The 26,759-nt window shown below is 39.0% G+C and overlaps 1 protein-coding gene across 2 annotated transcripts; it reads left to right on the top strand.

Annotated features, from left to right (window-relative positions):
• Window positions 1–2,648: 2,648 nt before the first annotated feature.
• Window positions 2,649–26,544, top strand: TIMMDC1 (translocase of inner mitochondrial membrane domain containing 1). 2 transcript variants are annotated; one of them, XR_008663227.1, is made up of 8 exons: window positions 2,649–3,023; window positions 6,154–6,319; window positions 8,201–8,289; window positions 8,794–8,861; window positions 18,368–18,446; window positions 21,944–22,054; window positions 24,312–24,546; window positions 24,857–26,544. XR_008663227.1 is itself a non-coding variant. In XM_055315832.1 (7 exons), exons 1-7 carry the CDS (start codon window positions 2,848–2,850, stop codon window positions 24,460–24,462), a joined length of 840 nt encoding a protein of 279 aa, XP_055171807.1. In that variant the 5' UTR covers window positions 2,649–2,847; the 3' UTR covers window positions 24,463–26,544. The 2 variants fall into 2 exon arrangements, 1 of the variants encoding a protein (XP_055171807.1); XM_055315832.1 differs by having other exon boundaries at window positions 24,312–26,544.
• Window positions 26,545–26,759: the final 215 nt, after the last annotated feature.

Raw genomic sequence — 26,759 nt, 5'->3', positions numbered from 1 at the left:
AATTTCCTAGCAGTTAGAGGGATAGAAATAAGGGCAACTCCAGGAACCTCAACAAGAATTTTGGACTGCTCTAGAGTGCTGCTGTGTACAGTTCCAGAGACTGTCAGGCTCTCTCAGCCTGAGATTCCCAAGAGAAAAAAATTTAATGGGCTCCTTTGGTTCAGCTCCAAAGAGGATAGTTCCTTACACTGACTACAAACAAGAACACACAGAAGTACAGAAAAATCCATCTTCCCATGCATCTAAATATGCCATCACTTAAGATAATCCTACTGCATCCAGAGGTAATGTGCTGTGGGTGAGGCAGAGGGCTACAACTACAAAATTTAACATTTTTCAAATACTTCTTGAGCATCTACTGTACACAGAGTGGGAGATAAGAAAATGTTTACAACAGGCTCCCTAGCCTCAAGGGGCTCTGTAGTTGAAAAAAACAAATAACAGTATGAGAGGCATCATAAGCAGAAGGTGATTAAGGTGACATGAGGCTTTAATCAGGAGGCCAGTTATTCATACAATGTGAATTTGGAGTTGAGAGAAGAAAGAAATTTCCATCGAGTGCAGATGGGAATCTTCATGGTGGTAAAATCTGAGTTGTGCTTTGAAGGATGAGTAAACGAAGTGGTCCTGAGGAGTTCTCAAAATTTGTTTTTTTCTACCTATGAAAACAGTTTATGATCATATATAATACAACAAACTGTAATATATGTAGCAAGGGCAGTATCTGATGAACCTAGCAGGGAAAGGGAAACTTGTGACTCCTGAGAGAAAATTCATGTTTGGGGAGGAAGTGTTTGAGTTTTGTGCACGGAACTCAGCAACAAGGGCTGAGGGTAGAAGAATGGTGGTTCCAGATAGTGTGGTGACTATATCGAAATCCTTCCTTGATGCCTTTACTCTAGTAGCAAAGGCACATGCTGGGAAGGAGAGAGCTCTATTTAAACAGTAGTCCAAGCAACCTCAAAACACCTTTTGGGTTAGCATTGTTCGGAGTCCCCTCAAGAAGACCCCAGATCACACAGTAAGGAGGGTATTTCCCTAGTGATTAGAAAAAAGTAAGACCTGGGGATCTGAAAAAGTGGAAGTGTGACAGAAGGTAGAGTCTGAGTTGCTGAGATGGAATCGCAGCAACAGTGTGAGCAGTCACCAACGCTCTGGGGACTTGTCGAGGTACTACCAGATGGTAAAGGGAACCTTACAGTAAGGCTCCCAAAGTTAACCAAGAAGCAAAGAAGGCAGCTATAGAGTTCATGAAATTTGCCTGTTAATAAGACATCATTTGTATCTGCAGGGTACGCGTGTCCCTGGGGACATTTGAGTTGTATCCAAATGGCTTAAGTAGTAACTGCCCAACATCCCTGCTCCAAATTGCAAGTCCTCCCTCATCCCAGAATGACTCTGGAATCGTCACAAGCATTTTTTTATTTTTTATACATGTAGACTTGCAGACTTCACCACCATTTTCTTGGACTTCAAAGCCGTGGGGCTTCATCCTGGTGCCCACCTCTATCTATATGGGGTAGGCAGCAACCTGGAGTGAAAGCCAGGAGTCAGGGCATCTGAATTCTTTATGGAACAACCTATATGCCGGACCCAATGCTAGGTCCTGGACATACGGAGATGAAGATCCCTGGCCTCTGAGCTCAGAATTAGTCTACTGAGACACATCAGCAATTAGGCAGTTGTGATGCAATGTAGTAAGCGATAACGATGGGAGTTGATGGAACCCGGTCTCCCAGATAGCGGTCACTAATTCAGGTAGCCCCTGTAGTCAGTCACCCCTCCGGGCCTTATCAAAGTCCAGAGTTCCGTTTACTGTATCCTTCTAAAGAGTGTAGCAGTTCTCAATTACGTCTAGAAAGGAATAAAGGAGGGGTGGGGATCGGACTGGGTCTGGTGGCCAGCGAAACGAAATCCCACAAACCAGTTCGGGAGTATCATAAACGCGTGCGTTTTATTTTATTTTATTTATTTTATATTTTTTTAACGCGTGCATTTTAACAAAGACTAATACCTCGACTGCTATGTTAGCAGAGGCTGTACTGAAGGTAAATTATGGCTAGAATATGCAAGAAAAACACCTGATAGCAATTCCAGCACTTGTTCTGCCTTTTGAGAAAACAACAGGCATGTGAACTAACGGTGGTAAAATCCATCTTGTGAACGACACCCCCCGCCCCCGCAGCTGATTCCTCAAAAAATTGTTCTGGAAACCCCAGTGTATCTGGCACCAAGGCCCATCCATGCTCGATGCCGCAGCCCGGGAGGTCGGCGACAGGTAGGTCGGGCTCGTGCTTGCGCAGGTGGTCTTCCCCGCTCCACTTGTATCGACTGTTGCATTTTCTTTTTCATCTGTGCGGAATCCCCGGAGTCTTAAGGACCTAAAGTACGTAGCCTGCGACACCTGGACGCCCGGAACCGGCGAACGGGGGCCCAGAAAGCCGGGAGACACCCGGGGACGCCGGGCGGGAGGCGGGGCGCACTCGCCGCCACTCACATACTTCCGGGGGCGGGGCGGGCGTTGGCACCGCTGAGGGTCGCCCCGCCTGCAACCGGAAGTGTTTTCCAAGGGCTCCGCCGTCGCCCCGCCCATTGACCTTTGCCCCTGGCGGGGACGGCACTTCCGGTCTCGTGTATCCAAGGCCTCCCAAAGTGAAGGCGGGTTGGGAGGACGGGGATGTGAGGAGTTGAGGCGGCAGGTCGGGCAGCCGGCAGGCTGGGGCCGTAGCGCGCGGGGGCTGAGCCCCTCCTTGCCGCAGTTCTCCTGTGTCCTCCCCCGGCGTCTCCGGGAGGCCTGGGAGCCCTGAGAACCCAGGCGTGTGTCTGTCCTCAGGTTCCGAGAGAGCCATGGCGGTGCGGCCGCGGGCGCCACAGTGCTTCCTCTGCGGGCGGCTGAGTCCTTTCCCCCGCGTCTTCGCTGCTGGAGCTGTGGCCGCCGAGTCGGGGGCCCTCGCGGGGGACCAGGAGCTGCCCGACTACGCGGAATCCGGATGGGACCGCCTCCGGGACCTGTTTGTCAAAGAGTAAACGCGCCTCGGGTCTGTGGGGGAGGGGGCCGTGAAGGGCTGCCGGGCCCCTCAAGGGAGAGCTTCTTCTTCTTTTTTTTTTTTTAAATAAGATTTGGCATTTTAATATTTGTATCCCCAGCTTGCGTCCCCTGACATCCCCATCTGGTAGTCGTGTTGGTTGACAGGACAAGATTTCCAGTGGGAAGGGGGAAACGCACTGCATGTGGGAGCTCTGAGGGCTGTTGAGGGAGTAGAGCCTTCAGGGTAAGCTCCTGGCTTTGCAAGTTGGAAGAACTGGGCCGAGCCAGTCCGTGTCAGAACTCACCCCGCAACCCGCGTCTGCAGGGCTCCGCTCCAGTGTTGTTCTCACTTTATCACAAATTGGTATTTTGTAAAAAAAAAAAAAAAAAAAATGGTATTTTGTGATCATGACCCCTGCTCCTCTCCAAAACATGAAGGTCGAAGAGATGGCAGAGAGACCCAGAATATTCATTCTGTCAAATAAGGGGGAAAAAAATTATATATGTGTGTATATATATATATTTACATACATATATAAAATAGCAAATGTCTCATCCATTCATGGAACAAGATGTTAGCTGGATTAGCGGATAAGGTTATTTCAGAGTAAAGGATAACCCTTCAAGTGGAATTGACTTGAATGAAAGACTCCGGATATTTCAGTCGTCCGTGCATTCCATCATTTTTTCGTTTATCAATCACTGGTGAAAAATTTGCGCTTTTATGGAGTAGGTTCCCCTACAGTTGTCAAGCGGTTAAATGAGCTGAAGCTTTGTGATGTCGCTGAGGTTGTTGGGGCAAGAGAGCTTCAGAATCGTGTTTTAATTGCTTTATTGAGATTTCATCTTTTTTTTTAATTTTAAAATTTTTAGATTTAAAATTTTAAAGATTTTTTTAAATGTTTTTTTGATTTTATTTTTTTAAAGATTTTATTGATTTTTTAAAAGATTTTGTTTATTTGTTTTAAAGATTCTATGTATTCATGAAAGACACAGAGGAGAGAGAGAGGCAGAGACATAGGCAGAGGAAGAAGCAGGCTCCATGCAGGGAGCCTGATGTGGGACTGGATCCCATGTCTCCAGGATCGGGCCCTGGGCTGAAGGCAGGCGCTAAACCGCTGAGCCACTCAGGGATTCCCAGATTTTATTTACTTGAGAGCAAGTGAGAGAGAGAGTGTAGGCATAATTGGGGGGGGGGAGGGTACGGGGCAGGGGCAGAAGGAGAAGGATAAACAGACTCTGCTGAGCAGGGAACCTGTCCGGGGTCTTGATCCCAGGACCATGACCTGAGCTGAAGGTAGACGCTTAACCCACTGAGCCACCCAGGTGCTCTTCGCCTTTATTTTAAAGTCATTGAGGCAGCCTTTCTCATTGGTCCTTCCAGTAGTTACTTGAAATGCTTGTGAAAGAGCCTACTAGGATATAACAGAAGAGGTCTTTTTTTTTTTTTTTTAAATGATTTACTTATTCATGAGAGAGGCAGAGACACAGGCAGAGGGAAAAGGAGGCTCCATGCAGGGACAGTGATGTGGGACTTGATCCTGGGACTTCAGGATCACACCCTGGGCCCAAGGCAGGCGCTCAACCGCTGAGCCAGCCAGGCATCCCAGCAGAAGAGGTTTAATGTTGACCAGCTTTATAAACCACAGAAGGTTGGAGCTGAAAGAAATTTGAAGGTCATCTAGTGTAATTTCTGTGCTCCCCTCCATTGTAGATGAAGAAACTAAGACTTCTAGAGATTGTGATCTGGCTGCAGGTCACCTAACAGTGGGTGACAGAACCAGAACCACAGTCCTATTTGTAGTTTAGGTCCTTTCTACCACTGTGCCATTTCTTCACTTTTCATTGGGTATTTGAGCCAACTGCAGAACTTCTGAGAACCACTATTTCCATATCAATAAAATGGATAGATAGATAGATAGATATGTATATCCCCCATGTCATGGAATTTTTTGTAGAAAAAAGGCAAAGCATATACATCTGGCTTATTAAATGTTAAGCTTTTTACATTTTCTCTTTTCTGAGTTCTGCCACAGACCAGTTTTTAGGTAAATATTTTTTATCTTATTCAGTGTAAACGATAAATACAGGGTTCAAATTTTTTTTTTAAAGATTTTATTTGGTTTTATTTATTCATGAGAGACACAGAGAGAGAGGCAGAGACACAGGCAGAGGGAGAAGCAGGCTCCCTGCAGGGAGCCCCATGCGAGACTCAATCCCAGAACCCCGGGATCATGCCCTGGGCCAAAGGCAGGCGCTCAACTACTGGGCCACCCAGGGATCCCTACAAGGTTCAAATTATAGCAGTTTTTCCTATTGACATAAATATAAGAATTACAGTTTTCTAAGAAATTAGATTTCTCTTGTAGATGCAGGAACTGTTAAAGACTCCTTGATTCTGATTTCAGAAATGGGGTTCTTGACGGAGCACTTAGGTGGCTCAGTCAGTTAAGTATCCAACTCTGATTTTGGCTCAAGCCATGATCTCAGGGTTGTGGGAGCAAGCCCCATGCTCCCAGGGTCTGTGCCTAGCAGGGCATCTGCTTGAGGTTGTTTTCCCCCTCCCTCTTCCTCTCTTCTCCCTCCACTCATACTTACACACACTCTCTCTCATAAGTAAGTAAGTAAGTAAGTAAAGTAAATAAATAAATAAATAAATAAATAAATAAATAAAATCTTTTTTTAAAAAATTCAAAAAGGGAAATAACTGATCTTTGCATCCAGCTTACAAATTCCTGTTTCCAGAGATGTGGTTGAGTTGTAATAGTCATCAAATAAAAGTACCTGAGGAAAAAAAAACTTTATTGGAACATAATTTGCACCTAGAAAAATATTTTCACAAACCAAACATAGCTGTGTAACCAACACCAAGAGACTGTTAGCAGCATTTCAGAAGCTCTCCTTGTGCCACTCCTAGTCACTGCCTTTCCAACAAATAGCCTAATTTCTAACAGTGTAGATTAATTTTGGCCAAGTTTTGAGGTACTTGTAATATAACTGCATTGTTTAATGTATCAGAAGATTCTGCCCATAATGAAAAATGTGGTGATACTAGTATTGGGATAATTTTGAACGTACTGTCAGGGAGCAGTCTAATTCCAAACATTGTCTTTTTGATGTCTTAGTGAACAACAGAGAACTTCAAAGGAACTTGAGAATATTTATAAGGCAGCAGTTTCAGCAGGCATTATCGGCTGGGCATATGGCGGCATACCAGCTTTTATTCATGCTAAACAGCGCTATGTTGAACAGAGCCAAGCAGAAGTTTATCATAACCGATTTGATGCTGTGGTGAGTACTGATATTCTAAAGGTATAAGGCACACCAGTTTAGCAATTCACTTTACACTTAAGTAGGAGGGCTGGGAGGGTTTAGGATGTTAGGTTAAAGAAATAGTAACAGTGGAACTACTGATGGTAAATGCATACACATGGCTTGTCAGACCAGGTTTCTTATCTTCAGAAGGATTATCACCAAGGCTGTACTTTCTGAAATAATATTTCTAATCCCTAGCCAATCATCAAGGTTAGCTGTAGCATATTAACCCCATTTGCAGAGCCTCCATGGAAGACAGTAGTTCATACCTAACAATAATTAGCATTTATAACTTGACAGTTTACAGAGTGCTAACACATTTGTTAGATCTGTATATCACTTTTTGTTGTAAAAGTGAGGAAGTTAAAGCTCGTAGAGTTGTTTTAGAGTATTTTGAAATTATGTCAGACTTAACAAGTTGCAAAAGTAGTACAAAGAATTCTTTTATACCTTTAACCTAAATTCTGACTTATTTATTAAAAGCCATGAGTCCAGGGGTGCCTGAGTGGCTCAGTTGGTTGAGCATCTGGCTCTTGGTTTTTGCTTAGGCCATGATCTTGGGGTCATGGGATTGGGGCCTGTATTGGGCTTCCTGCTATGCAGGGAGTCTGCTTGGAGATTCTCTCTCCCTCTTCCTGTGCCCCTCTCCCTGCTCACATGCTCTGAATTTTAAAAAGATAACATTTGGGACTCCTTGGTGGCTTAGCGGTTTAGTGCCTGCCTTCGGCCCAGGGCATGATCCTAGAGTCCCAGGATCGAGTCCCACATCGGGCTTCCTGCATGGAGCCTGCTTCTCCATCTGCCTGTGTCTTTACCTCTCTGTGTGTGTGTGTGTCTCTTATGAATAAATAAATAAAATCTTTTTAAAAAATAAATAAAAATTAAAAAAAATAACATTTAAAAAACAAAACCAAACAAAAAGCCATCACTCAATACTGATACTCTAGAGGTTTCGACTTGCCCAATATCATATAGTAGTTAAGGATCTACTTAGGAATTCTCTCAAAATCTAGACTATATCCTCAGGATATTATACCAGACTTGCCCTATGGTGATATGAAAATGTGCTGTGGAGACAGACAACCTATTTTCCAATTCTGACTTTATTCCTTACTGGCTGAGTGATCTTGGTTAGAAACTTCCTTTAGTAAACTAGCTCTAGTAAAAACTGAAGCACCTGTCTCAAAAAAATTATAGATTAAATGAGGTAGTATGTTAACACAACTTTTACATCGAAAGTGGACGCTAAATATCAGTTCTCTTTTCTTTCTCTGTTCCTTTCCTGCATGTCTGTGTTACTATCATCCTTTCCCTTTTATTTACTGTTTAGTTGGTTGTTCCTTTTTATTTTATGGTTTCTTTTTCCCAAGATTTCTTGAATATAAAAAGCATGCCTAACACTGACTATATATTTGCCATGGCATTTGCTCTATAGATTCTCAGTTTATGCCTCATTGATAGATTACTTGGTTGACACTGGCAATTCTTAGTTCTTTTTCCATTTCTTCTTTTTTTTTTTAATATTATTTATTCATGAGAGACACAGAGCGAAGCAGAGATATAGGCAGAAGGAGAAGCAGGCTCCCTTTGGGAAGCATAATGCAGAATTCAGTCCCAAGATCCCAGGATCACGGCCGTTGAGCGCCGCTCTTTTTCCATCCTCTGATAGATTAGGATGTTTGTAGGACTTTGGCTTTATCATCTCATCACTACTTAAACAATGATATTGCTATAGGTTGTATGGTGTTTCTGTTTAGATGTCTCTACCTAATCCATAGCCAACATCCTTCTGCCAGTCTCAGAATAAAGAAGGTATCAAAGTATCTTGGAACTTCACAGCCTTTTCATTAACTTTAGCAATCTGCACATCGTGCTGCCACACGAGGCTTCATCCGGTACGGCTGGCGCTGGAGTTGGAGAACTACAGTGTTTGTGACCATATTCAAGTAAGTTCTCTCTAAATTGTGACAAAGGGTCTTGGTATTTCAGGAGCATATCTTTTGAGCAAGTGATATTTTTAAAAACTAAATACCCACATGAAAGTGACTCATAATACCCTTTTCCTCAAGAACTTTTATCTATCTGTGTAAAAGATTTGCAAATGTAGTTTTGCATCCATGGATGGAAGTCTATTAACTATTACCCAAATAAGTGCAAGGTTTCTTAGTAAGAGAAATTCTGCAGAACTCTTCTTTACATATCTTTTTCTAAGTGAATATTTTTTCCAGAAATTTGACTATTCTTTGGTTCATTCTTCAGCAGAGGAAGGCCTACCTAGAAAACCCGTAGGCATATTAGTAGTCTGGAACACATTGATGAGGCCTAGAGTAAGACTAGGAATTGACATAGTTGGCACTTCTAAACTAATACTACTTTAGTGAAAATTATGGTCAAGAAAGTAAATGAGATATGCTTTAAATTTTGTTTTCTTCCTTCCCCCTTCTTCCTAGCACAGTCAACACTGGTCTAAATGTGTACCGAAATAAAAATGCTCTAAGCCATTTTGTCATTGCAGGAGGTAAGACATTTTTGTTCTTATTTATGTTTTTCAGTCTTCTCAAATATGATTTGGGAAATATTTAAGGACTTCTAAATCAGAGCTACCGAATTCTTTGGTTGACTTCTCATCACATCTCATTCAACATTCATGTAAAATGTATAAAGAGCATTGTGCTTGGCCTTTGGTATACTTGGTGAACAAAACAGAAAAAAAAAAATCTGTTTTCATGGAGTTTTACCGTCTAATGTAATTTGGAAAAAAAGATTGCGGTGATAGAAAGTAACAAATAAGTGAGACAGTGGGATGGTCAAGGTGATCAGAGAAGGTTTTTTCTGGGGAGATGACTTTGAAGCTGATACCTGAAAAATGGGAAGAAGTAAGCCTTGAGGGTGAAGGCTCTAAGGCAAGAAAAGTTCCTCAAAAATAGGATAATATGACTGGAACATAGCAAGCGAGAGGGAAGAGTGCCTTGAGATAAGATTGGCGAAATGAAGTAGAAAGGGACCAGATTTTTTATGGTAAGAATTTGAATTTTATTTTAAAGCTCTATGCCTCTGGTAAATGTGACCTCTTTAAAATGAATGTTAAAAAAAAGTATTGAAGTATTATTTCCAGAACTATAAATAAAGTGCCACATATACTCAAGCATTCACTACCTCTTGTACATTCTCTTGCATACAAAAACATAGATATATAATGCACATAACATTTAAAAAATATTTAATTTGGAAATAATTTCAAGCTTACAAAGAGTTTTAAAAATAAAAGTAGTACAAGGAATAGCCTTCATATCCTGAGACTCAACTGTGGTTAAACATTTTAGTCCATTTGCTTTATCACTTGTGCTCTTTTTTGGGCGCATGCTATGTACATATACACACATGTAAAAGTATATACACATAGTTTGAACTTAATTTAATGGAAACATTTAAAAATAAATATAGAAATTTTAAAACAGGGATCCCTGGGTGGCGCAGCGGTTTGGCACCTGCCTTTGGCCCAGGGCGCGATCCTGGAGACCCGGGATCGAATCCCACGTCAGGCTCCCGGCGCATGGAGCCTGCTTCTCCCTCTGCCTGTGTCTCTGCCTCTCTCTCTCTGTGTGACTATCATAAAAAAATAAAAAATAAAAAATAAAAAAAAAAGAAATTTTAAAACATTTTAACATAAAACTAGAAATAGTTATTAATAGCATTGGAACGGTTGGAACGTGCCCTTTTTTAAACTTGCAGCCATTTTTCCATTGGTGTTCTGTAGACTCCAATGACTGTATCCAAACCAAATTCTGTTTTCCTCCCCTAGCTTCCATGCTTGTTCCTGCTCTTATGATCTCTATCATCTATCCTTTTAAATTTAAAAAACCTGGGATCCCTGGGTGGCGCAGCGGTTTGGCGCCTGCCTTTGGCCCAGGGCACGATCCTGGAGACCCAGGATCAAATCCCACATCGGGCTCCCGGTGCATGGAGCCTGCTTCTCCCTCTGCCTATGTCTCTGCCTCTCTCTCTCTCTGTGACTATCATAAAATAAATTAATAAAAAAATAAATAAATTTAAAAAACCAACAAAGCCAAGCAAGGATATGGTCCTGCTCTTCATCTCCTCCTTTACAAAGTTCTAGTCTTACCAATATATTTTTTTAAATATATATGGACCCCCATCTCCTTTTTCCTCTCACTGCTGCTATCCAGTCTTCCCAGTTCTAGTCTTGGTTTGCTCTACTTCCAGTGTTGCCTTCGTACTTTTTTGAACTAGAAATACGATTTAACACTTTTTTGCTTGAGGTTCTTCCATAGTTTCACATCATTCTAATGCTGATTCTTGATCTGGCCCCCATAATCTGCTCTTGCTCCACCCTTCTGACTCCGCTGTAATTTCCCAAACCCAGTATAATCTTGCTTCACATGTATGGGTTCCTCTTCTTGAACCTGCCTTACCACTACCATATACAATTTTGTTTAGCTCTTACTAAATCTGTCTTTCAAGGTTCAGCTTGTCTGTCAGCTTCAGTTTTCCTAGAGATCCTTCCTAGCCCCTATTTTCTTATCTTCAGGTCTTTTTTTCTTTTAATTAAAAAATATATTTCATTATTTCAGTTATTTTAATGGAATCTTTGGTTATTCTAATTACAAATTATTGATGGACAATTTATAAACACTGTGTGTGCACTGTGCCATTCTTAGTTTATTTATTTTTTATTTTTTATTTTTTTTGTATATTTTTTATTAGAGTTTGATTTGCCAACATAACAGCATAACAGCCAGTGCCCATCCCGTCAAGTGCCCCCCCTCAAGTGCCTGTCACCCAGTCACCCCATATCCCCCTCTCCTTCCATTACCCCTTGTTTGTTTCACCTTTAGGTCTTTATAGGTGTTTTTCCCCTATAGTTCAGTCTAAATACTTTAATCATAGCACTTAAAACACTATGTTGTAGCTGTTAATTTGTTTTGCTTCTCTACTAGATGACTTACTTGGTATCAGAAAAGTCTTTGCCTTTTATATCACAATTCTTTGATGCATAGTAGAGTAGAATAAATGTTTTTTGAATGTAAATTAAATGTAAAAATTAGGAAAAATAATAAGAATAGAAAAATAAATCTGATACAATATAATTCTTTACCTCAAATCAGCAACCAACATTGAACTTAATGATGTAACACAAAAGTAATTTCCCCTGAAGTCAGAATCAGACCAAGGATATTGGCCTCTCATTATTATTATTATTTGGCATTCATCTGGACATTTATAAATGTAAATGTCACTCAGTTGGCTGAGTGAGGAGCTTGGCAAATCCTTTCCACAAAAAGCAACAATAGAATTAGACAAAATTATCGAAAGCAACCATTTAAAGATGCTGGAAGTTGACCACAAGCACCCAACAAATCAGTAAGCATTTATCCAAGAGTTTCTACTGAGTCTTAGTAAGAACATTGAGAGTCTGTGGTGTTTCAGCCTAGGGTTGCTCCTGCCCCCTAACCCACAGTTCCATGATGCAGAAGTTTCACAAAGATAGGCTGGAGGACCAACTTTCTGTTGCTTGAGGTGGCTGGCTTTATTTGGAACAGAGAATAAAAAATTCCAAGCCAAAGGGAGTTGCTGAAAATAATTGTGACAGAGAAGGGTAATGTCACACAGCTAACCTGAGGTTTTGATACTATTTGGGGTAAGGAATAGACTGGCAGAGGAGACAGAATCTTAACAGGGATATCTAGGGGACAAGACAGCCAGAGAGGGCTTTAATAAGATCCTGCTTATCCCTAGAACCCTGGAAAGTTGCACACGTGTGTAAATATTCATGCACATTCAGGAGAAACTGGTAAGGGCCCTTGCAAGCTACTTATCTTTGGTTAGTTGTGAAGGTTAACTGTGAACACCAAAAGAAAATGCCATAAAAGACTTATAAACTGTCTAAACTTTGAATGCATTCTTCAACACAGATACATTGGCAAAGGATGGAAGCCTTACTGGCTTGAGATGTTTAAGCATAACCTCTAATGAATCATTGGCTGACTACTTAAGCCAGTGTTATGTCTAGGAAACCAGGCATAAAGATAAAAATTGAGCAAAGACTTTAGTGTCTATAGTCTGAAGACAAAAGACTCCATAAAATTGGTCCAGTCAAGTTGCTACATAAACAGAGAATTACAGCCATGCCCCTGGGATGTACCAATAACTCCAGAGATGTGTAATTTATTATCTAAAAAGTATAGTTTTCAATAACAACAACAACAAAATTACAAGACCTACAAAAACAGGGGATTAAAAAAAGTCATTAGGAATGTCTCTGACAGAACCCATCTGTTGAACCTAGCAGACAAAAAGGCTTCATACCTTTTTTTTTTTTTTTAAGATTTTATTTATTTATTCATGAGAGAGAGAGAGAGAGGGACAGAGACACAGGCAAAGGGAGAAGCAGGCTCCATGCAGGGAGCCCAACTCAGGACTCGATCCCAGGTTTCCAGGATCCTGCCCTGGGCTGAAGGCAGCGCTAAACCGCTGAGCCACCCGGGCTGCCTGCTTTATACCTTTTTCAAAGAAATAAAAGTATGATGACAGTGACTTATCAAATAGAGAATGTCAATAAAGACAGAAATTATTTAAAAAATCAAATGAAAATTCTGGAGTTGATAAATACAAAAACAGAAATTAAAAGTTCACTGGAGAGGAGGAGCTCAACACCATATTTGAAATAGAAGAGAATTGGTGAACTTGAAGATGGATCAATATAGATTGTCTCTTGTGAAATAATTTTTTTTGTAAAGACTTTGAGAGAAAGAGCAAGCACATGAGTAGGGGGCAGAGGGAGAGAGAGAGAGAGAGACAAATAGACTCCCCACTAAGCAGGGAGCCCAACATGGGGCTCAGTCCCAGGACCCTAAGAACATGACCTCAACTGAAGGCAGATCTTAACTGACTAGCCACCCAGGTGCCCATGAAGGACAGAATTTTTATTCTTATTTATTTACTTATTATTTTTAAGATTTTATTCTTTTTTTTTAAGATTTTATTTATTTATTCATGAGAGACACACACAGAGAGAGGCAGAGACATAGGCAGAGGGAGAAGCAGGCTTCCCATGGTGAGCCTGATGCGGTACTTGATCCTAGGACCCTGGGACCACGACCCAAGCCAAAAGCATACGCTCAACCACTGAGCCACCCAGGTGCCCCAGGACAGAATTTTTTAAATGAAGAGAAGTGACCTGACCCTCAGCAGTCTATAGGACACCATCAGAAATACCAACAAATGTGTGATGGGAATGCTTAATGGAGAGTAAAGAGAGAAAGGGGCATAAAAAAGTATTTTAAGAAATAATGGCTACAGACTTCCCAAATTTGATGAAAAACATTAATCCATACATCGAAGAAGCTTAACAAACTTCAAGAATAAACACGAAGAGATTCACACCTAGGTGTATAATAATTACACTATTGAGAGAGAAGAATCTTAAAACCAACAAGAAAAAAAAACAACTCATACAAGGAACCATTCCAATGAAAGTAATAGCTGATTACTCATCAGAATGATGGAAGCCAGAAGGCAGTAGAATGGCATTCAAAGACCTGAAAAGAATAAGTTGTCAACCAAGAATTCTATATCTAGTAAACCATTCTTCAAAATTGAAGACAAAAATAAAGACATTGGCAGATAAAGAAAATTTGTTGCTACCAGATCTAGAAAATACTATATAGGGAGTTCTTCAAGCTAAAAGGAAGTGATACCAGATGGTAACCTGAATCTACATGAAGCATTAAAGAACATTGATAAAGATAATTATATAATTAGTATAGTAAGGATAATTATATAAGTAATTATTAAAGACCATATAAATATACATTTTCTCAAGTAAACTAAAAGACAACACAAATAATAAAAGACAATACACAAAATAATAAAATTGAAGTATTAGACATATAGCATGTTTAAAGCTATAGATGGCATTAATATAGCAAATGAGAGGAAAGGAATGGAAGTATGTTGGAGCAAGGAGATGATACCAAATAGTAACTTGGCAGGAAGAAATGAAAAGTACTAGAAAAGGTAAATATGTAGGTTAATATAAAAGACTGCATAAACCTATAGTTTTTCCTTTATTTTCTTAACTGTTGTTTTTCCCTTCTTTAAAATACGTATGATTGTGTAAAATAATAATACTCTGTTGCTATGTTTTAACATACATATATGACATAAGGGACAATAGCACCAAGATAGAAGAGGATTGGAGCTGTATTGGAAGATTCTGTACATCTTACTGCAATAAAATTAGTACTGATCTGAAGTAAATTATGATAAATTAAGATGCATTGGGTAATCCCTTAAGTAATAAGAAAGTAACTTTTTTTTTTTTTAATTTATGATAGTCATACATAGAGAGAGAGAGAGGCAGAGACACAGGCAGAGGGAAAAGCAGGCTCCATGCACCGGGAGCCTGACGTGGGATTCGATCCCGGGTCTCCAAGATCGCGCCCTGAGCCAAAGGCAGGCACCCAACCACTGCGCCACTCAGGGATCCCAAGAAAGTAACTTTTTAAAGTAGTAACAAGGAATTAAATAAGATACATAGAAAACAGTAAGATGGCAGAGCTAAATCCAGCTGTATCAGTAATAACATTAAATATGAGTGGATTAAACACTGCAATCAATAGGCAGAGATTGTCCAACTATTTAAAAAAAAGATCCAATTATATGCTGTCTACAGGAGACAATTTTAGTTCAAAGAAACAAGTAAGTTGAAAGTAAAAATGGTGGAAAAAGATAAACTATGCAAACAGTAAGGAAAAGAGCTCAAGTGGCTCTTCTAGTATCAGACACGATAGACTTTAATATAAAAATGCCAGGGCAGCCCAGATCAATAAATATTTGGAAATTAAACAACATATTTATAAATAACCACAGGAATAAATAAACCACAGGAATCACAAGGTAAATCAGAAATATTTTGAGTTGAATGAAAATGAAAGCACATGCCAAAATTTCTAAGATGTATCCAAATTAGTATTTAGTGGGAAATTTAGTTACAAACACTTACATTATAAAAGAAGAAAGATCCCAAATGAACAGTCTAATTGAAAAGATAACAAAATAGAAAACCTTTAGCAAGACTGACCAAGAAGAAAAAAATACACAAATTACCAAGATTTACTCAAGAACAAATAGAAAATCTGGATAGCCCTATAAGATGTTAAAAAACTAAATTATTAATTTTTTTTTCCACAAAAGCACAGGACCAGATGGCTCCAATGGCTTTTGGAAAGTTTCTTTCTTTCTTTTTTTTTTTTAATTTTTATTTATTTATGATAGTCACACAGAGAGAGAGAGAGGCAGAGACATAGGCAGAGGGAGAAGCAGGCTTCATGCACCGGGAGCCTGACATGGGATTCGATCCCGGGTCTCCAGGATCGCGCCCTGGGCCAAAGGCAGGCGCCAAACCGCTGCGCCACCCAGGGATCCCTGGAAAGTTTCTTTCACAAACTTTTCCAGAAAATAGAGGAAAAGGGAACACTTTCAAACTTCGTTAGACTAGTATTACCTTGATATCGAAGCCAGATAAAGACAACAAAGAGAACTACAGATCACTATCACTGGAGTATATACTCCGGGGTGGCTGGCTGGTTCTCTTGGCAGAGCATGTGACTCTTGATCTCAAGGTTGTAGGTTCAAGCCCCATGAAAGGTGGAGAGATTACTTTTTTAAAAAAAAGTATTTGCACAAAAATTCATAAGAAAATACTAGTAAATGAAAACCAGCAACAAAGACTATTATATCATGACCAAGTGGAATTTATCCAAGGAATTTAAGGTTAGCTTAGAAAAAGCATTTGATAAAAACCCAACATTCGTGATAAAAACTCTCAACGAAGTAGGAATAAAAGGGAACTCCTCTAACCCAGTGAAGGTCGTCATCTATGACAAAACCTGCAGCAGATGTCATATTTAATGGTGAAAGACTGAATGATTTTTCCCTAAGACTGAGAACATGGCAAAGATGTATATATTTGTAATTCAAGTACTTGAGATGAATACAGTTATATATATTATACTGGAGACTTTAACCACAGCATTCAGGCAAGAAAAAGAAATAAAAAGTACCAAGATTGAAAAAAAAAAAAAAAAACCCCAAAAGTATATTGTCTTTATTCATAGAAAACAAGGTTATATGTAATAAACAGTCTAACTCCGTTTTTGGTGTTAGGCTGTTGACAGCTTATAAGCCTCACTACTCCCTCTCCCCACCTTTAATATAGTTTTAGGTTTGCAGTAAAATTGGGCAGAAGACACAGAGATTTTCCATATACTCTGTCCCCCCACTTACACGTAGCTATCAACATTTCACATCACAGTGGGATATTAGTTGCAATGGAAGAACCTACATTGATGCATCATTATCACCCAAGTCCATAGTCCCTTTAGGGTTCAGTTCACTCTTGGTACACATTCTGTGATTGGTACACATTGGTGATTTGTATCCAAACATATGTGTATGATATTGTAGTACCATAAAGAGCGTTATCATTGCCCAAAAAATCTGCTCTACATATGCATCCTGCCCACCAACCCCTGATAGCCACTGATCTTTCTTTCTTTCTTTCTCTTTTTTTTTTTACTGTTTTCATAGTTTTGCTTTTTCCAGGATGTTACATAATATTACATAGCTTTTTCAGATTGACTTTCACTAAATAATATGCATTTAAGTTTCCTCCAATGCCTTTTCATTAGTTGATAGCTCATTTCTTTTTAGTGCTAAATAATATTTCATTGTCTGAATGTACCAGTTTATTATATTATCTACTGAAGGACATTTTGGTTGTTTCCAAGTATTGACAATTATGAACAAAGCTGCTATAAATGTCTGTGTGCAGGTTTTGGTGTGGACATAAGTTTTCAGCTCTTTTGGATAAATACCAAGGAGCATGATTGCTGGATCATATGGTAAGAACATGTTTGGTTTTGTAAGAAACTATCAGACTATCTTCAAAAGGAGCTGTACCATTTTGCATTCCAACCAGCAATGAACAAGAGTTTCTCTTGTTCCACATCCTTGCCAGCATTTAGTGTTATCAGTGTTCTAGATTTTGGCTATTCTTGATAGTTTTTTTTGTTTTTGTTTTTGTTTTAAGATTTTATTTATTCATGAGAGACACAGAGAAAGAGGCAGAGACATAGGTAGGAGAAGCAGGCTCTATGCAGGGAGCCTAATGCGGGACTTGATCCCGGGACTTTGGGATCACGCCCTGAGCCAAAGGCAGAGGCTCAACCACTGAGCCACCCAGGCGTCCCTATTCTGATAGGTTTTTTAAAAAATATCTTATTTTTTAATAAGAGTAATAGAACTAAAGATGATTTTTGTTCTTGTTAATTTTAAAACTTAGAAAATTAAAGAATGAAAAAAAAAAGAAAATTAAAGAATGAATAAGTAATACTTAAATAAGACAAAAAAAAATCTCATTTATTTAAAAAGTATTTCTGAGATGGCATTAGTTGTGTTATACCTAGTAAGGGAGGAAAATGAATGACCTCATAAATAAATCATCCCAATGTGAAGGAAATAGGACCTGTGCACTGGCCACCAGGTGGCAGTGTAGGCCAAATGTCCACTTGTGGGTCTGCCTGAGGTGTGGCCCTACAGAAAGAGTGAGGCTGGGGGGCAAAGGTATAAACTGCAGGGGGTTTTGGAGAAAGCTTTTCTTGAAGAAAGAAGAAATGGAAGAGGTGGAAGTGAAGAAATTACAGATTTTTAAGAGGACGTGGGAAAAATGAAGCAGAATGAGAAGAGATTAGACCACTAGAACAGATGGAGAAATTAGGTTTATAAAAGGAATGTTTCTTCCCTTGAACCTCCCATATGGAAGAGAGAAGCTAGCCATGTGGCCTTTTAGATTCAGGATATCTAGGTTGTGGTGGTATATTAATGTTGGGTTCAGAAAACTTACTTAGTTGTTTATGTCCTTTTTATAGAAGGGAAATTTTAAAAATGGATTCTAGTGTTTAAAGATAATTTCATATTGGTTTTTTGTTTGTTTTAAAATAGCTGTCACAGGAGGTCTTTTTAGAATAAACTTAGGCCTGCATGGTCTGGTGGCTGGTGGCATAATTGGAGCCTTGCTAGGGTAAGTGTTCACATGGTTTCATTCGAAGTTAACACAACTTTAATTAATGCCGTACCTGTCAAAAATCTCATTCATTTCCAAAGAACAAATTCAAATCTAAAAGCCTGTAAAAGGTCTTTAGTCTTGTATTGGCAGTGGCTTTGACTGTCAAATTCTAATTCTACCCCAATGGTTGACTTTACTTCCAATTGTCACTAAGTAAAAACTGTTTAAATATCTCTAACACCTGAAAATACTTGCATTTTTTAAAGATTTTTTAAAAATATTTTTATTTATTTATTCATGAGAGACAGAGAGAGAGGCAGAGACACAGGCAGAAGGAGAAGCAGGCTCCTTGCAGGGAGCCCGATGTGAGACTCGATCCCGGGTCTCCAGGATCACACCCTGGGCTGCAGGTGGCGCTAAACCGCTGCCCCACCGGGGCTGCCCTTTTTAAAGATTTTTATTTAATTTATTTATTCATGAGAGACAGAGAGAGAGAGAGGCAGAGACACAGGCAGAGGGAGAAGGGAGAAGTCCCTCCCTTGCAGGGAGCCCGACATGGGACTTGATCCTGGGACTCCAGGATCACAACCCGAGCCGAAAGTGGCGCTAAACCACTGAGCCACCCAGGCTGCCCAATATTGGCAGTTTGAACAATGGTTTTTACAAGGAGCAGGAAGGAAAGTAAAACAACTAACAAGTACATTACATTAAAAACTTTTTTAGTTTGGGTTTTGTTTATTAAGAAGTTTGAAATTTTTTCTTCTCCAGCTTTTTACTTTGAAACATTTGGACCTACAGAAAAGTTGAATGACTTAGTACATTGAACACCCATATATCCTTCACTTATATTCACCAGTTGTTAACATTTTGCCAAATTCATTTTATATCTCTGTATGTAAGTACAGTTCTTTCTCTTTCTCTTTTTTTTTTTTCTTTTTGGTTGAACCTTTTGAGACCTCATAATTCCTCACCTCTGAATATATCAGCATGGATCTCCCAGGATGAAATGAAGAATATTCGTCAATGATATTACAGTGTAATCATCACAACAAATAGTTTAGCATTGATTCAATGTAGCTGTCTTAGGTAGGGTCCATATTCAAAATTTTTTAAACTAGAACAGTTCCACTGCCTTTTTTCCCCCAGAAAATTTCTCAATTTCTTTTGACTATTCCCTCACGATTAGATTTAGGTTAAATGTTTTCGGTGTAAATACAATATAGATGAAGTTGTTTCCTTGTCCATTTTTCACATCAAGAGATATATTGTATTGCCTATTATAAGAGATGTTAATTTTAATTACTTGGTGCAGTACTTTCTATTGCTGTGTGACAAATTACCACAAACTTCTGCTTGAAACACTGCCCATTTATTTTATCACAATTCTGTAGATCAGAAGTCTGAATAGGCTCAGATGGGCTCTCTCTGATCAGGGTTTTATAAGGCCAACATCAAAAGTACTGGTCACTCAGGGTCTTATTGGAGGCTCTGGGGAAGAATCTGTTCCCAAACCATTCTGGTTGTGAACAGGATCCTTGCGGCTATCGGGGCTGAAGTCACTGTTCCCTGGCTGGTTGTCAGCCAGGCACCACTGTTCATAGAGACGTCTCGATTCCTTATCCTAGTGCCCCCTCCATGTTCAAAGCACAACCAGCATGTTGAATCCTTCCTGTACTTTGAATCCCTCTGATTTCTACACTGCCACCAGAGAAAACTCTGTGCTTTTAAAGAGTTTACCCAGATCATTTTTTGATTCACTCAAATTCAACTTCTTACTGACCTTCAATACATCTGTAAAATTTTGCCATGTAGCATAATCATGGGTATAATATATTCATAGTTGAAAAATTAGGGCAGGACAATTTGGGGGGCCATTTTAGAACTCTGCCTACCACATGTAGCATCTACTAAGTTTCTCCACTGTAAAGGTATCTTTTTCACATTGTGAATAAATAATCTGTGGGATAAGACTGAACAGCCTGTTCACCTGTCTTTTTTCCTGGTGGTTTTAATGATCTATTATAATTATTGCTATAATCACTTACTACAAAAGTGATTGCAAAATGATTTGTTAGTTCTGTCTCTTTTTCTGTTTTTATTAGTTGGCACTCACCTGAATAAGAAGAGTTTTCCCTTTCCCTCTACCTATGCCCTCCCTTTTTCTATCCCCTTTTTAGGAGGAAGATATATGCATTCTTTTTAAAAATTCTTGAAAATTCCGCATGTCATAATTCATTGCTGACATTATTTTTATTATATTGTGGTTTTTTGTTTGTTTCTTAGCAAACTCTACCTCCAGTGTGGGACTTTAACTCAGGACCCCGAGATCAAGAGACATGCTCTACTGACGGAGCCAGCCAGGCGCCCCTTGTTATATATATGTTAATATATCAGCTTAGTCTGAAGGGAAAAATTGTTGAAATTAGCAAAAATAATTTATTTTTCTTTGTCATTAAAAATACAACATAAAATTTATAATCTTAACCATTTTTAAATGTATAGTTTAGTGGTGGTAGGTATATTCACATTGTTGCACAAAAGATCTCTAGAACTTTATCTTGCAAAACTGAAAACTCTATACCCATTGAACATTAAATCCCCCACCCCACCCCCCAGCCTTTGGTACCCACCTTTCTACTTTGTTTCTAGGATTTTGACTACTTTAGATACTTCATATTAATGGAATCATATAATGTTTGTCCTTTTGTCACTGGCTTATTCACGTAGCATAACATCCTCAAGGTTGATCCATGTTGTAGCATGTGACTCTTTTTAAAGGCAACATAATGCTCCATTGTATATACCACATTTTCTTTAACCAGTTGTCAGTGGACATTTCCACTTAGCAAAAATAATTTTTTGAATGAGCTACTTAGTTTGTAGTCAGGGGAAATTTAAGTTATATCAGAGTCAAAAACTCTTTCTCTTTGAGAACACAGGAACCATACCCTTGTCATTACTGTAATAATTGTTCATCGAAATCAGTTTCTCAAAGGGTAACTATTGACATTGTAAGTGAGACTGTTGTGCCAGACTTTTGAATTTGAGGATGTTTTGGTGGTTCCACCTCCAGAGGCTAGTAATATCCTTCCCTCCAACCAAAAATGCCCTCCATAGTTCCTGCCCTCTGCAGGGTTTGGTATCATTTCTGGTATTAATTTTGTTTCTGAGAAATCTTCAGTATAAAGCTACTTGCCAGAACTTGTCATAAGTATATATTTTCCCAGTTTATCACTCATTTATAAAACCCAGAGCCAAGGTATAGACCTGTTGTTTTTATACCAGTTAATTTTAGGAAGTTGCAGTGATAGCTTTTTTTTCTACGGTTTAGAAGACCAGGAAGGAAATTGCCATAATTTTTTCTTCATTCGACAAGGACACTTTGTCAGAGTTCCTATACCTGTCAGGGAATAGGAGGCTCGGTCGGTATTGCTCATGCCTTAGCAGATACTTACATGATGTGTGTTCTAATAGCTCCTGTTTCCTCAGCTCTCTTTCTGCTTTCACCTCAGCGCTCCTGTAGGAAGTCTTTTGATGGCATTTCAGAAGTTCTATGGGGAGACTGTCCAAGAGAGAACACAGAAGGATCGCAAAGCACTCCATGAGCTAAAACTGGAAGAGAGGTAAGGAGCATGTGAAGATGAGGGTAACTGATTTTCCTAAACATTGTGGTGGTCTCTTAACCCAGGTCTTCTAAACCACCCCTCAATTCAGAGATGAGTTTCTAGGGTACCTGGCTGGCTCAGTCGGTGGAGCACTCTTGATCTTGGGGTTGTGAGTTTAGGTCTCATGTAGAGATTACTTAAATAAAGAAAGAAAATCTCAAAGAAGAGTTTCCTTTTCTTCAACTTGTACCCTACCTGGTCTTTTAATCTTTTTAATGAAGGAATGAGAAAATGAAAAATACTAATTTTATTTTTAATCTGATGAGGCTCATTCTTTAGATACATTTTTTTAAAAGTTAAGATGTTGTAAATCTCATTAGATTGCATTTTTTTTCTTTTTCTATGTTATTGACTGCATAGGAAATTACCTAAAGGAAATGGACAGCAATGAATGAGTTTTAACTTGGCTTTATTTAAAAGATGATATCCCCGGTTACACATGCATCTGTGAACAATACAGAGCATGTTAGGTGTCTGCATTCAAAGATTCTACTTGCTGTGGATGCCCATGAATTAGGTAGTTATAGTGGCTGCTCATAGACTGGATGCCACTGAGGAGGATAAAAACTTTCACCTGTTCCACCTAGTCATTCCCTAGGGTGCAGTTATCAGACAGAGTGGATTTTGTGCTGATTCTTTGTAAGATCACCAGAATAGGCTGCTGTTAGCGCTCCTGGTACAAATGATTCTCATGGCTCAGCTTCCTGTGTACAACTAAAGCTTCTGCTGTTTTAGTAGTTGATAGTCTTTTTTCCCTCATGTTTTTACTTGAAGCTTCCATTTATGCTAAGCACACATGCACACATGGAAACTCTTAATATCCATAGATCAGTTATTCAGGGACTTAGGTTCGATAGGAGAAAAAGCATTGATTTTGCAGCCAGTGAAATCTTGAAAATGAATCCTAAATCCCAACTAGGCTATTAATTAATTTTGTGACTTAGATATTTTACTTAATTTCAAGCCCTCTGTTTTGTTTTCTCAGCCAATCTGAGGGCAGAATCACACCACAGTGCTCAATATGTGTTTGTTTCATTCACTCCTTTAGTAAGAGGGTAGATGGGATATGTAATTGTCTAAGTTCTAGGATAAAGCACTTAAGATTCTAAATGCTAGGATAAAATGTAATGTAGAGAATTAAAAGCATGAAAGCATTAGCTTACTTTTAGTTCTTTAGGTGTCATAAGAAACTTTTTTTTTTAAGAAAAGGAAGCTTTGAGAAAGAAATTGGAAAGGTAAGGAAAGTATATTCGATACAAAAAGTTACAGGAGAATTTACATTTGGAAAAATATGAACATAATAATTGTATCCCAATAAAAAAAGGAAAACAGAAAAGTAACTAGAGAGGTCGATCGGTTATTTAGAGATGGAAAACCCAAGATGGCTAAAAACAATAACTTGAATTGAATTATAGTACTGAAGGATACTTTAGAAGGAAATAAGGCCAAAAATTTATGGGGCACTTAAATGTCTGTGATCTATATGTGATATTCCTGAGGAGTTAATTTAAATCACAGTTAAGAGCTTATTCTATGCCTCCTTCTCTGCTTGAAAATAGAAGTCAAACAAAGTGAGAGTATAAATAATTGCCTTAGTGAGCCAAAAATGTGGAAAACTGTAGACATATGGAAGAAGAAATGGTCAAACCTGTATGAAGAGTCGAGAAAAAAGTTATGGATGACCTTGCTAATCACTTAAAGAAAGGAGGACACTAATACTAGATTTAGAAAAAGAACTGATGTTTTATTTGGAAATTGGATTTTAACTCCTTGTAAATAATACATTTATAATGTTGTCCCATCTGACTTTTCCATATTGAATTTACCATTGTTCTAGCCTTTGTGCAGTTCTTACAAGGTCTGGCAACAGAGAGTTAATGGAGTGGCAGGGGGCTCATATTCACCCCCAGCCCTGAGGGCAAGAGGACAACCAGTTTGCAAGGCTCACACTTGAGCATGACACCCTACAGGAACTCTGGAATATCTTAGGGATCAGAGCTGCTGCCACAGCACACACCATTTTGGTGATATGAGAAGTGTAGTTGGCACATGAATGGAACTAGTTAGGAGAACGAAGAAAGTCATTGTTTTTGAAGTGTAAGGAGCAGTGTTTGCTTTTAAGGTACAGGGAGAATAGACAAACACTTTGTTTAAAAAAAAATCTGAGAACTAAGAAACAGAGCAGTACATGATATATCCTTTTCTTTCTTTACAGTAAAGCCAGACTACAATTTACTCAGCTCCTCCCTGAAGAAATTGAAAGTAGCTTACAGAAAAATCAATCCAAAGATGATGTTAAGAAAATTGAAGCACTGCTAAATCTTCCTAGAAACCCTTCATCAACAAATAAACAAGACAAAGACTGAACTTAAAATTCATTGGTGAATCAAAGGGATCTATGTCATTGAATGCCAATAGTAGGCTTCTCCTTGGTCAGCCTGGTGACAAATGTAAGTGCAGGCACCTCTAGTGGCAATGGCCACTTACCTTTTTTTTTAACCAAGAATTGGGCTATTATATGGTCACTTTACTTATCCTTAAGTTTAAATACACACTTATGTCTTTCCTGATTGATCTATATATTTGAAATTATATCTGTACTGATCAATCAATACAATACAATACATAATTCTTTTCCCTGGATTTTACTACAGAAAATTTAAAATTTCCCAAGATTGGAGTTGACTTCTGAGGGTTGTATGTTTATTCTTGCGGCCCTTTATTTTTTTATTTTTTTAAAGATTCTATTTATTTATTCAGGAAGACACAGGGAGAGAGGCAGAGACACTGACAGAGGGAGAATCAGGCTCCTCTTGGGAAGCTCAATGCAGGACTCAATCCCAGGACCCCAGGATCACAACCAGAGCCAAAGGCTGACACTCAACCACTGAGCTACCCAGGCGTCCCTCTTGCAGCCCTTTAAAAGGATACTCTAGGCATCACTAGGAAGAGGAGAGGAAAGAACCAGGTGAGGCAAATGGTCTGTGATGAAACCTTTGTGCCTTTGGGTCCTTGAAACATCATGGGCCTAAGTGTGTAGGGACTCCTGGGTGGCTCTCCATTGAGTGTCCGACTCTTGATTTTGGCTCAGGCCATGATTTCAGAGTCATGGGATTGAGCCCTGTGTGGGGCACCATGCTCAGCATGGAGTCTTCTTGTCCTTCCTCCCTACCCCTCCACCCCTTCCCCCAAAAGCATGCACTCTCAAATAAATAAAATTTTTAAAAATAAAATAAAAAGATAATTCCTATGCCATTTGAAATACAATATAAATTTAACAAACATGAAGTAGATAAGCATTATTTTTTAAAAAGAGCCAGACTTTGTTTCATCTCTTAGTGCTGCTGACAAAGTATCTATGCAAAAGTTAGAATAGCTACACAGTCTTTATACTCTAGGAGCTTGCTCCTTAAGAAGGAAGCTGTCCTGCAGATTTTAACTTTTACTGAAGTGAGGGGTGGGGCAGCCCAGGTGGCTCAACGGTTAGCACCGCCTTCAGCCCGGGACATGATCCTGGAGACTGCATGGAGCCTGCTTCTCCCTCTGCCTGTGTCTCTGCCTCTCTCTCTATTGTCTCTCATGAATAAATAAATAAAATCTGGGGATCCCTGGGTGGCTCAACGGTTTAGCACCTGCCTTTGTCCCGGGGCGCGGTCCTGGGGTCCCGGGATCGGTTCCTGCATTGGGCTCCCAGCATGAGCCTGCTTCTCCGTCTGCCTCTGTCTCTGCCTCTCTCTCTCTGTGTCTATCATAAATGAATGAACAAATCTTTAAAAAAATAAAAAATAAATAAATAAAATCTTTAAAAAATAAAGTAAGGGGGGTGGGGATGTACTGCTTTAGTGTACTAAGGGGGAAAGACTGCTAGTATTTTGTTTCAGTGTTAGACCTCTTTGTTTTTAGTTCCTGCTCTAAAAATAACTATTTTCAGAAACCAGGTTTGTGTAGCTGTGGGATATAGTGGCTGAAACCAAGGGCTCTGGAGCCATCACTGTCTTGAAATCCCAGTCCTGTAGCTTTGCAGCCATGTGACCTATATAACGAAGCCATTTTACTTTTAAGTCTCAGTTTTCCCTTCTGTCCAATGAGATGGTATCTACCTCAGGATGGGTATGAAGTGAAAAGCATAGCACAATGCCCTGGTGCACAGGGGATGATAGATAGAACAACAAATATCAGTAATTATAAGGATAGAAGAATCTCTGCACAAGTCTATTTTTACCATGATTTACACGTTATCACCACACTCCATAAAACAGGTTTTTCTTAATTATCCCATTCATAAATTGCAGACAACTGGCAATTAGTTATTGTTTTATTCACATCCGCATATAGGTTAAGTTCTCCAACTAGAAATTATAAAACTAGATGATTGGTTTTAAAAATAATTTTATTCATATCACAAAAATATCAATAAAAGTATAATTCTTTGGAAAATAGTACCAACACATTTATCAAATGTAATAAGTAATGTAATATAATTTATTTTAAGTATAAATAAGCTGTCTCCTAGATGTGTCCTATTTTGTGATTTCTTCTTGAGGTCTCCTTTTGAGCATGTCTAAGGATTATTAATATTAATTAAATGCAGCAGTTCCCATTTTTTTTTTGTTTCTTTGCTTTGATTCAGGTCAGTCTCCAACTTTTATTTCTTTCACTGATT

The sequence above is a fragment of the Nyctereutes procyonoides genome, unplaced genomic scaffold (assembly GCF_905146905.1).
Source record: "Nyctereutes procyonoides isolate TBG_1078 unplaced genomic scaffold, NYPRO_anot_genome, whole genome shotgun sequence".
Classification (NCBI taxonomy): Eukaryota; Metazoa; Chordata; class Mammalia; order Carnivora; family Canidae; genus Nyctereutes; species Nyctereutes procyonoides.
This window is presented reverse-complemented; position numbering and strand designations above follow the sequence as displayed.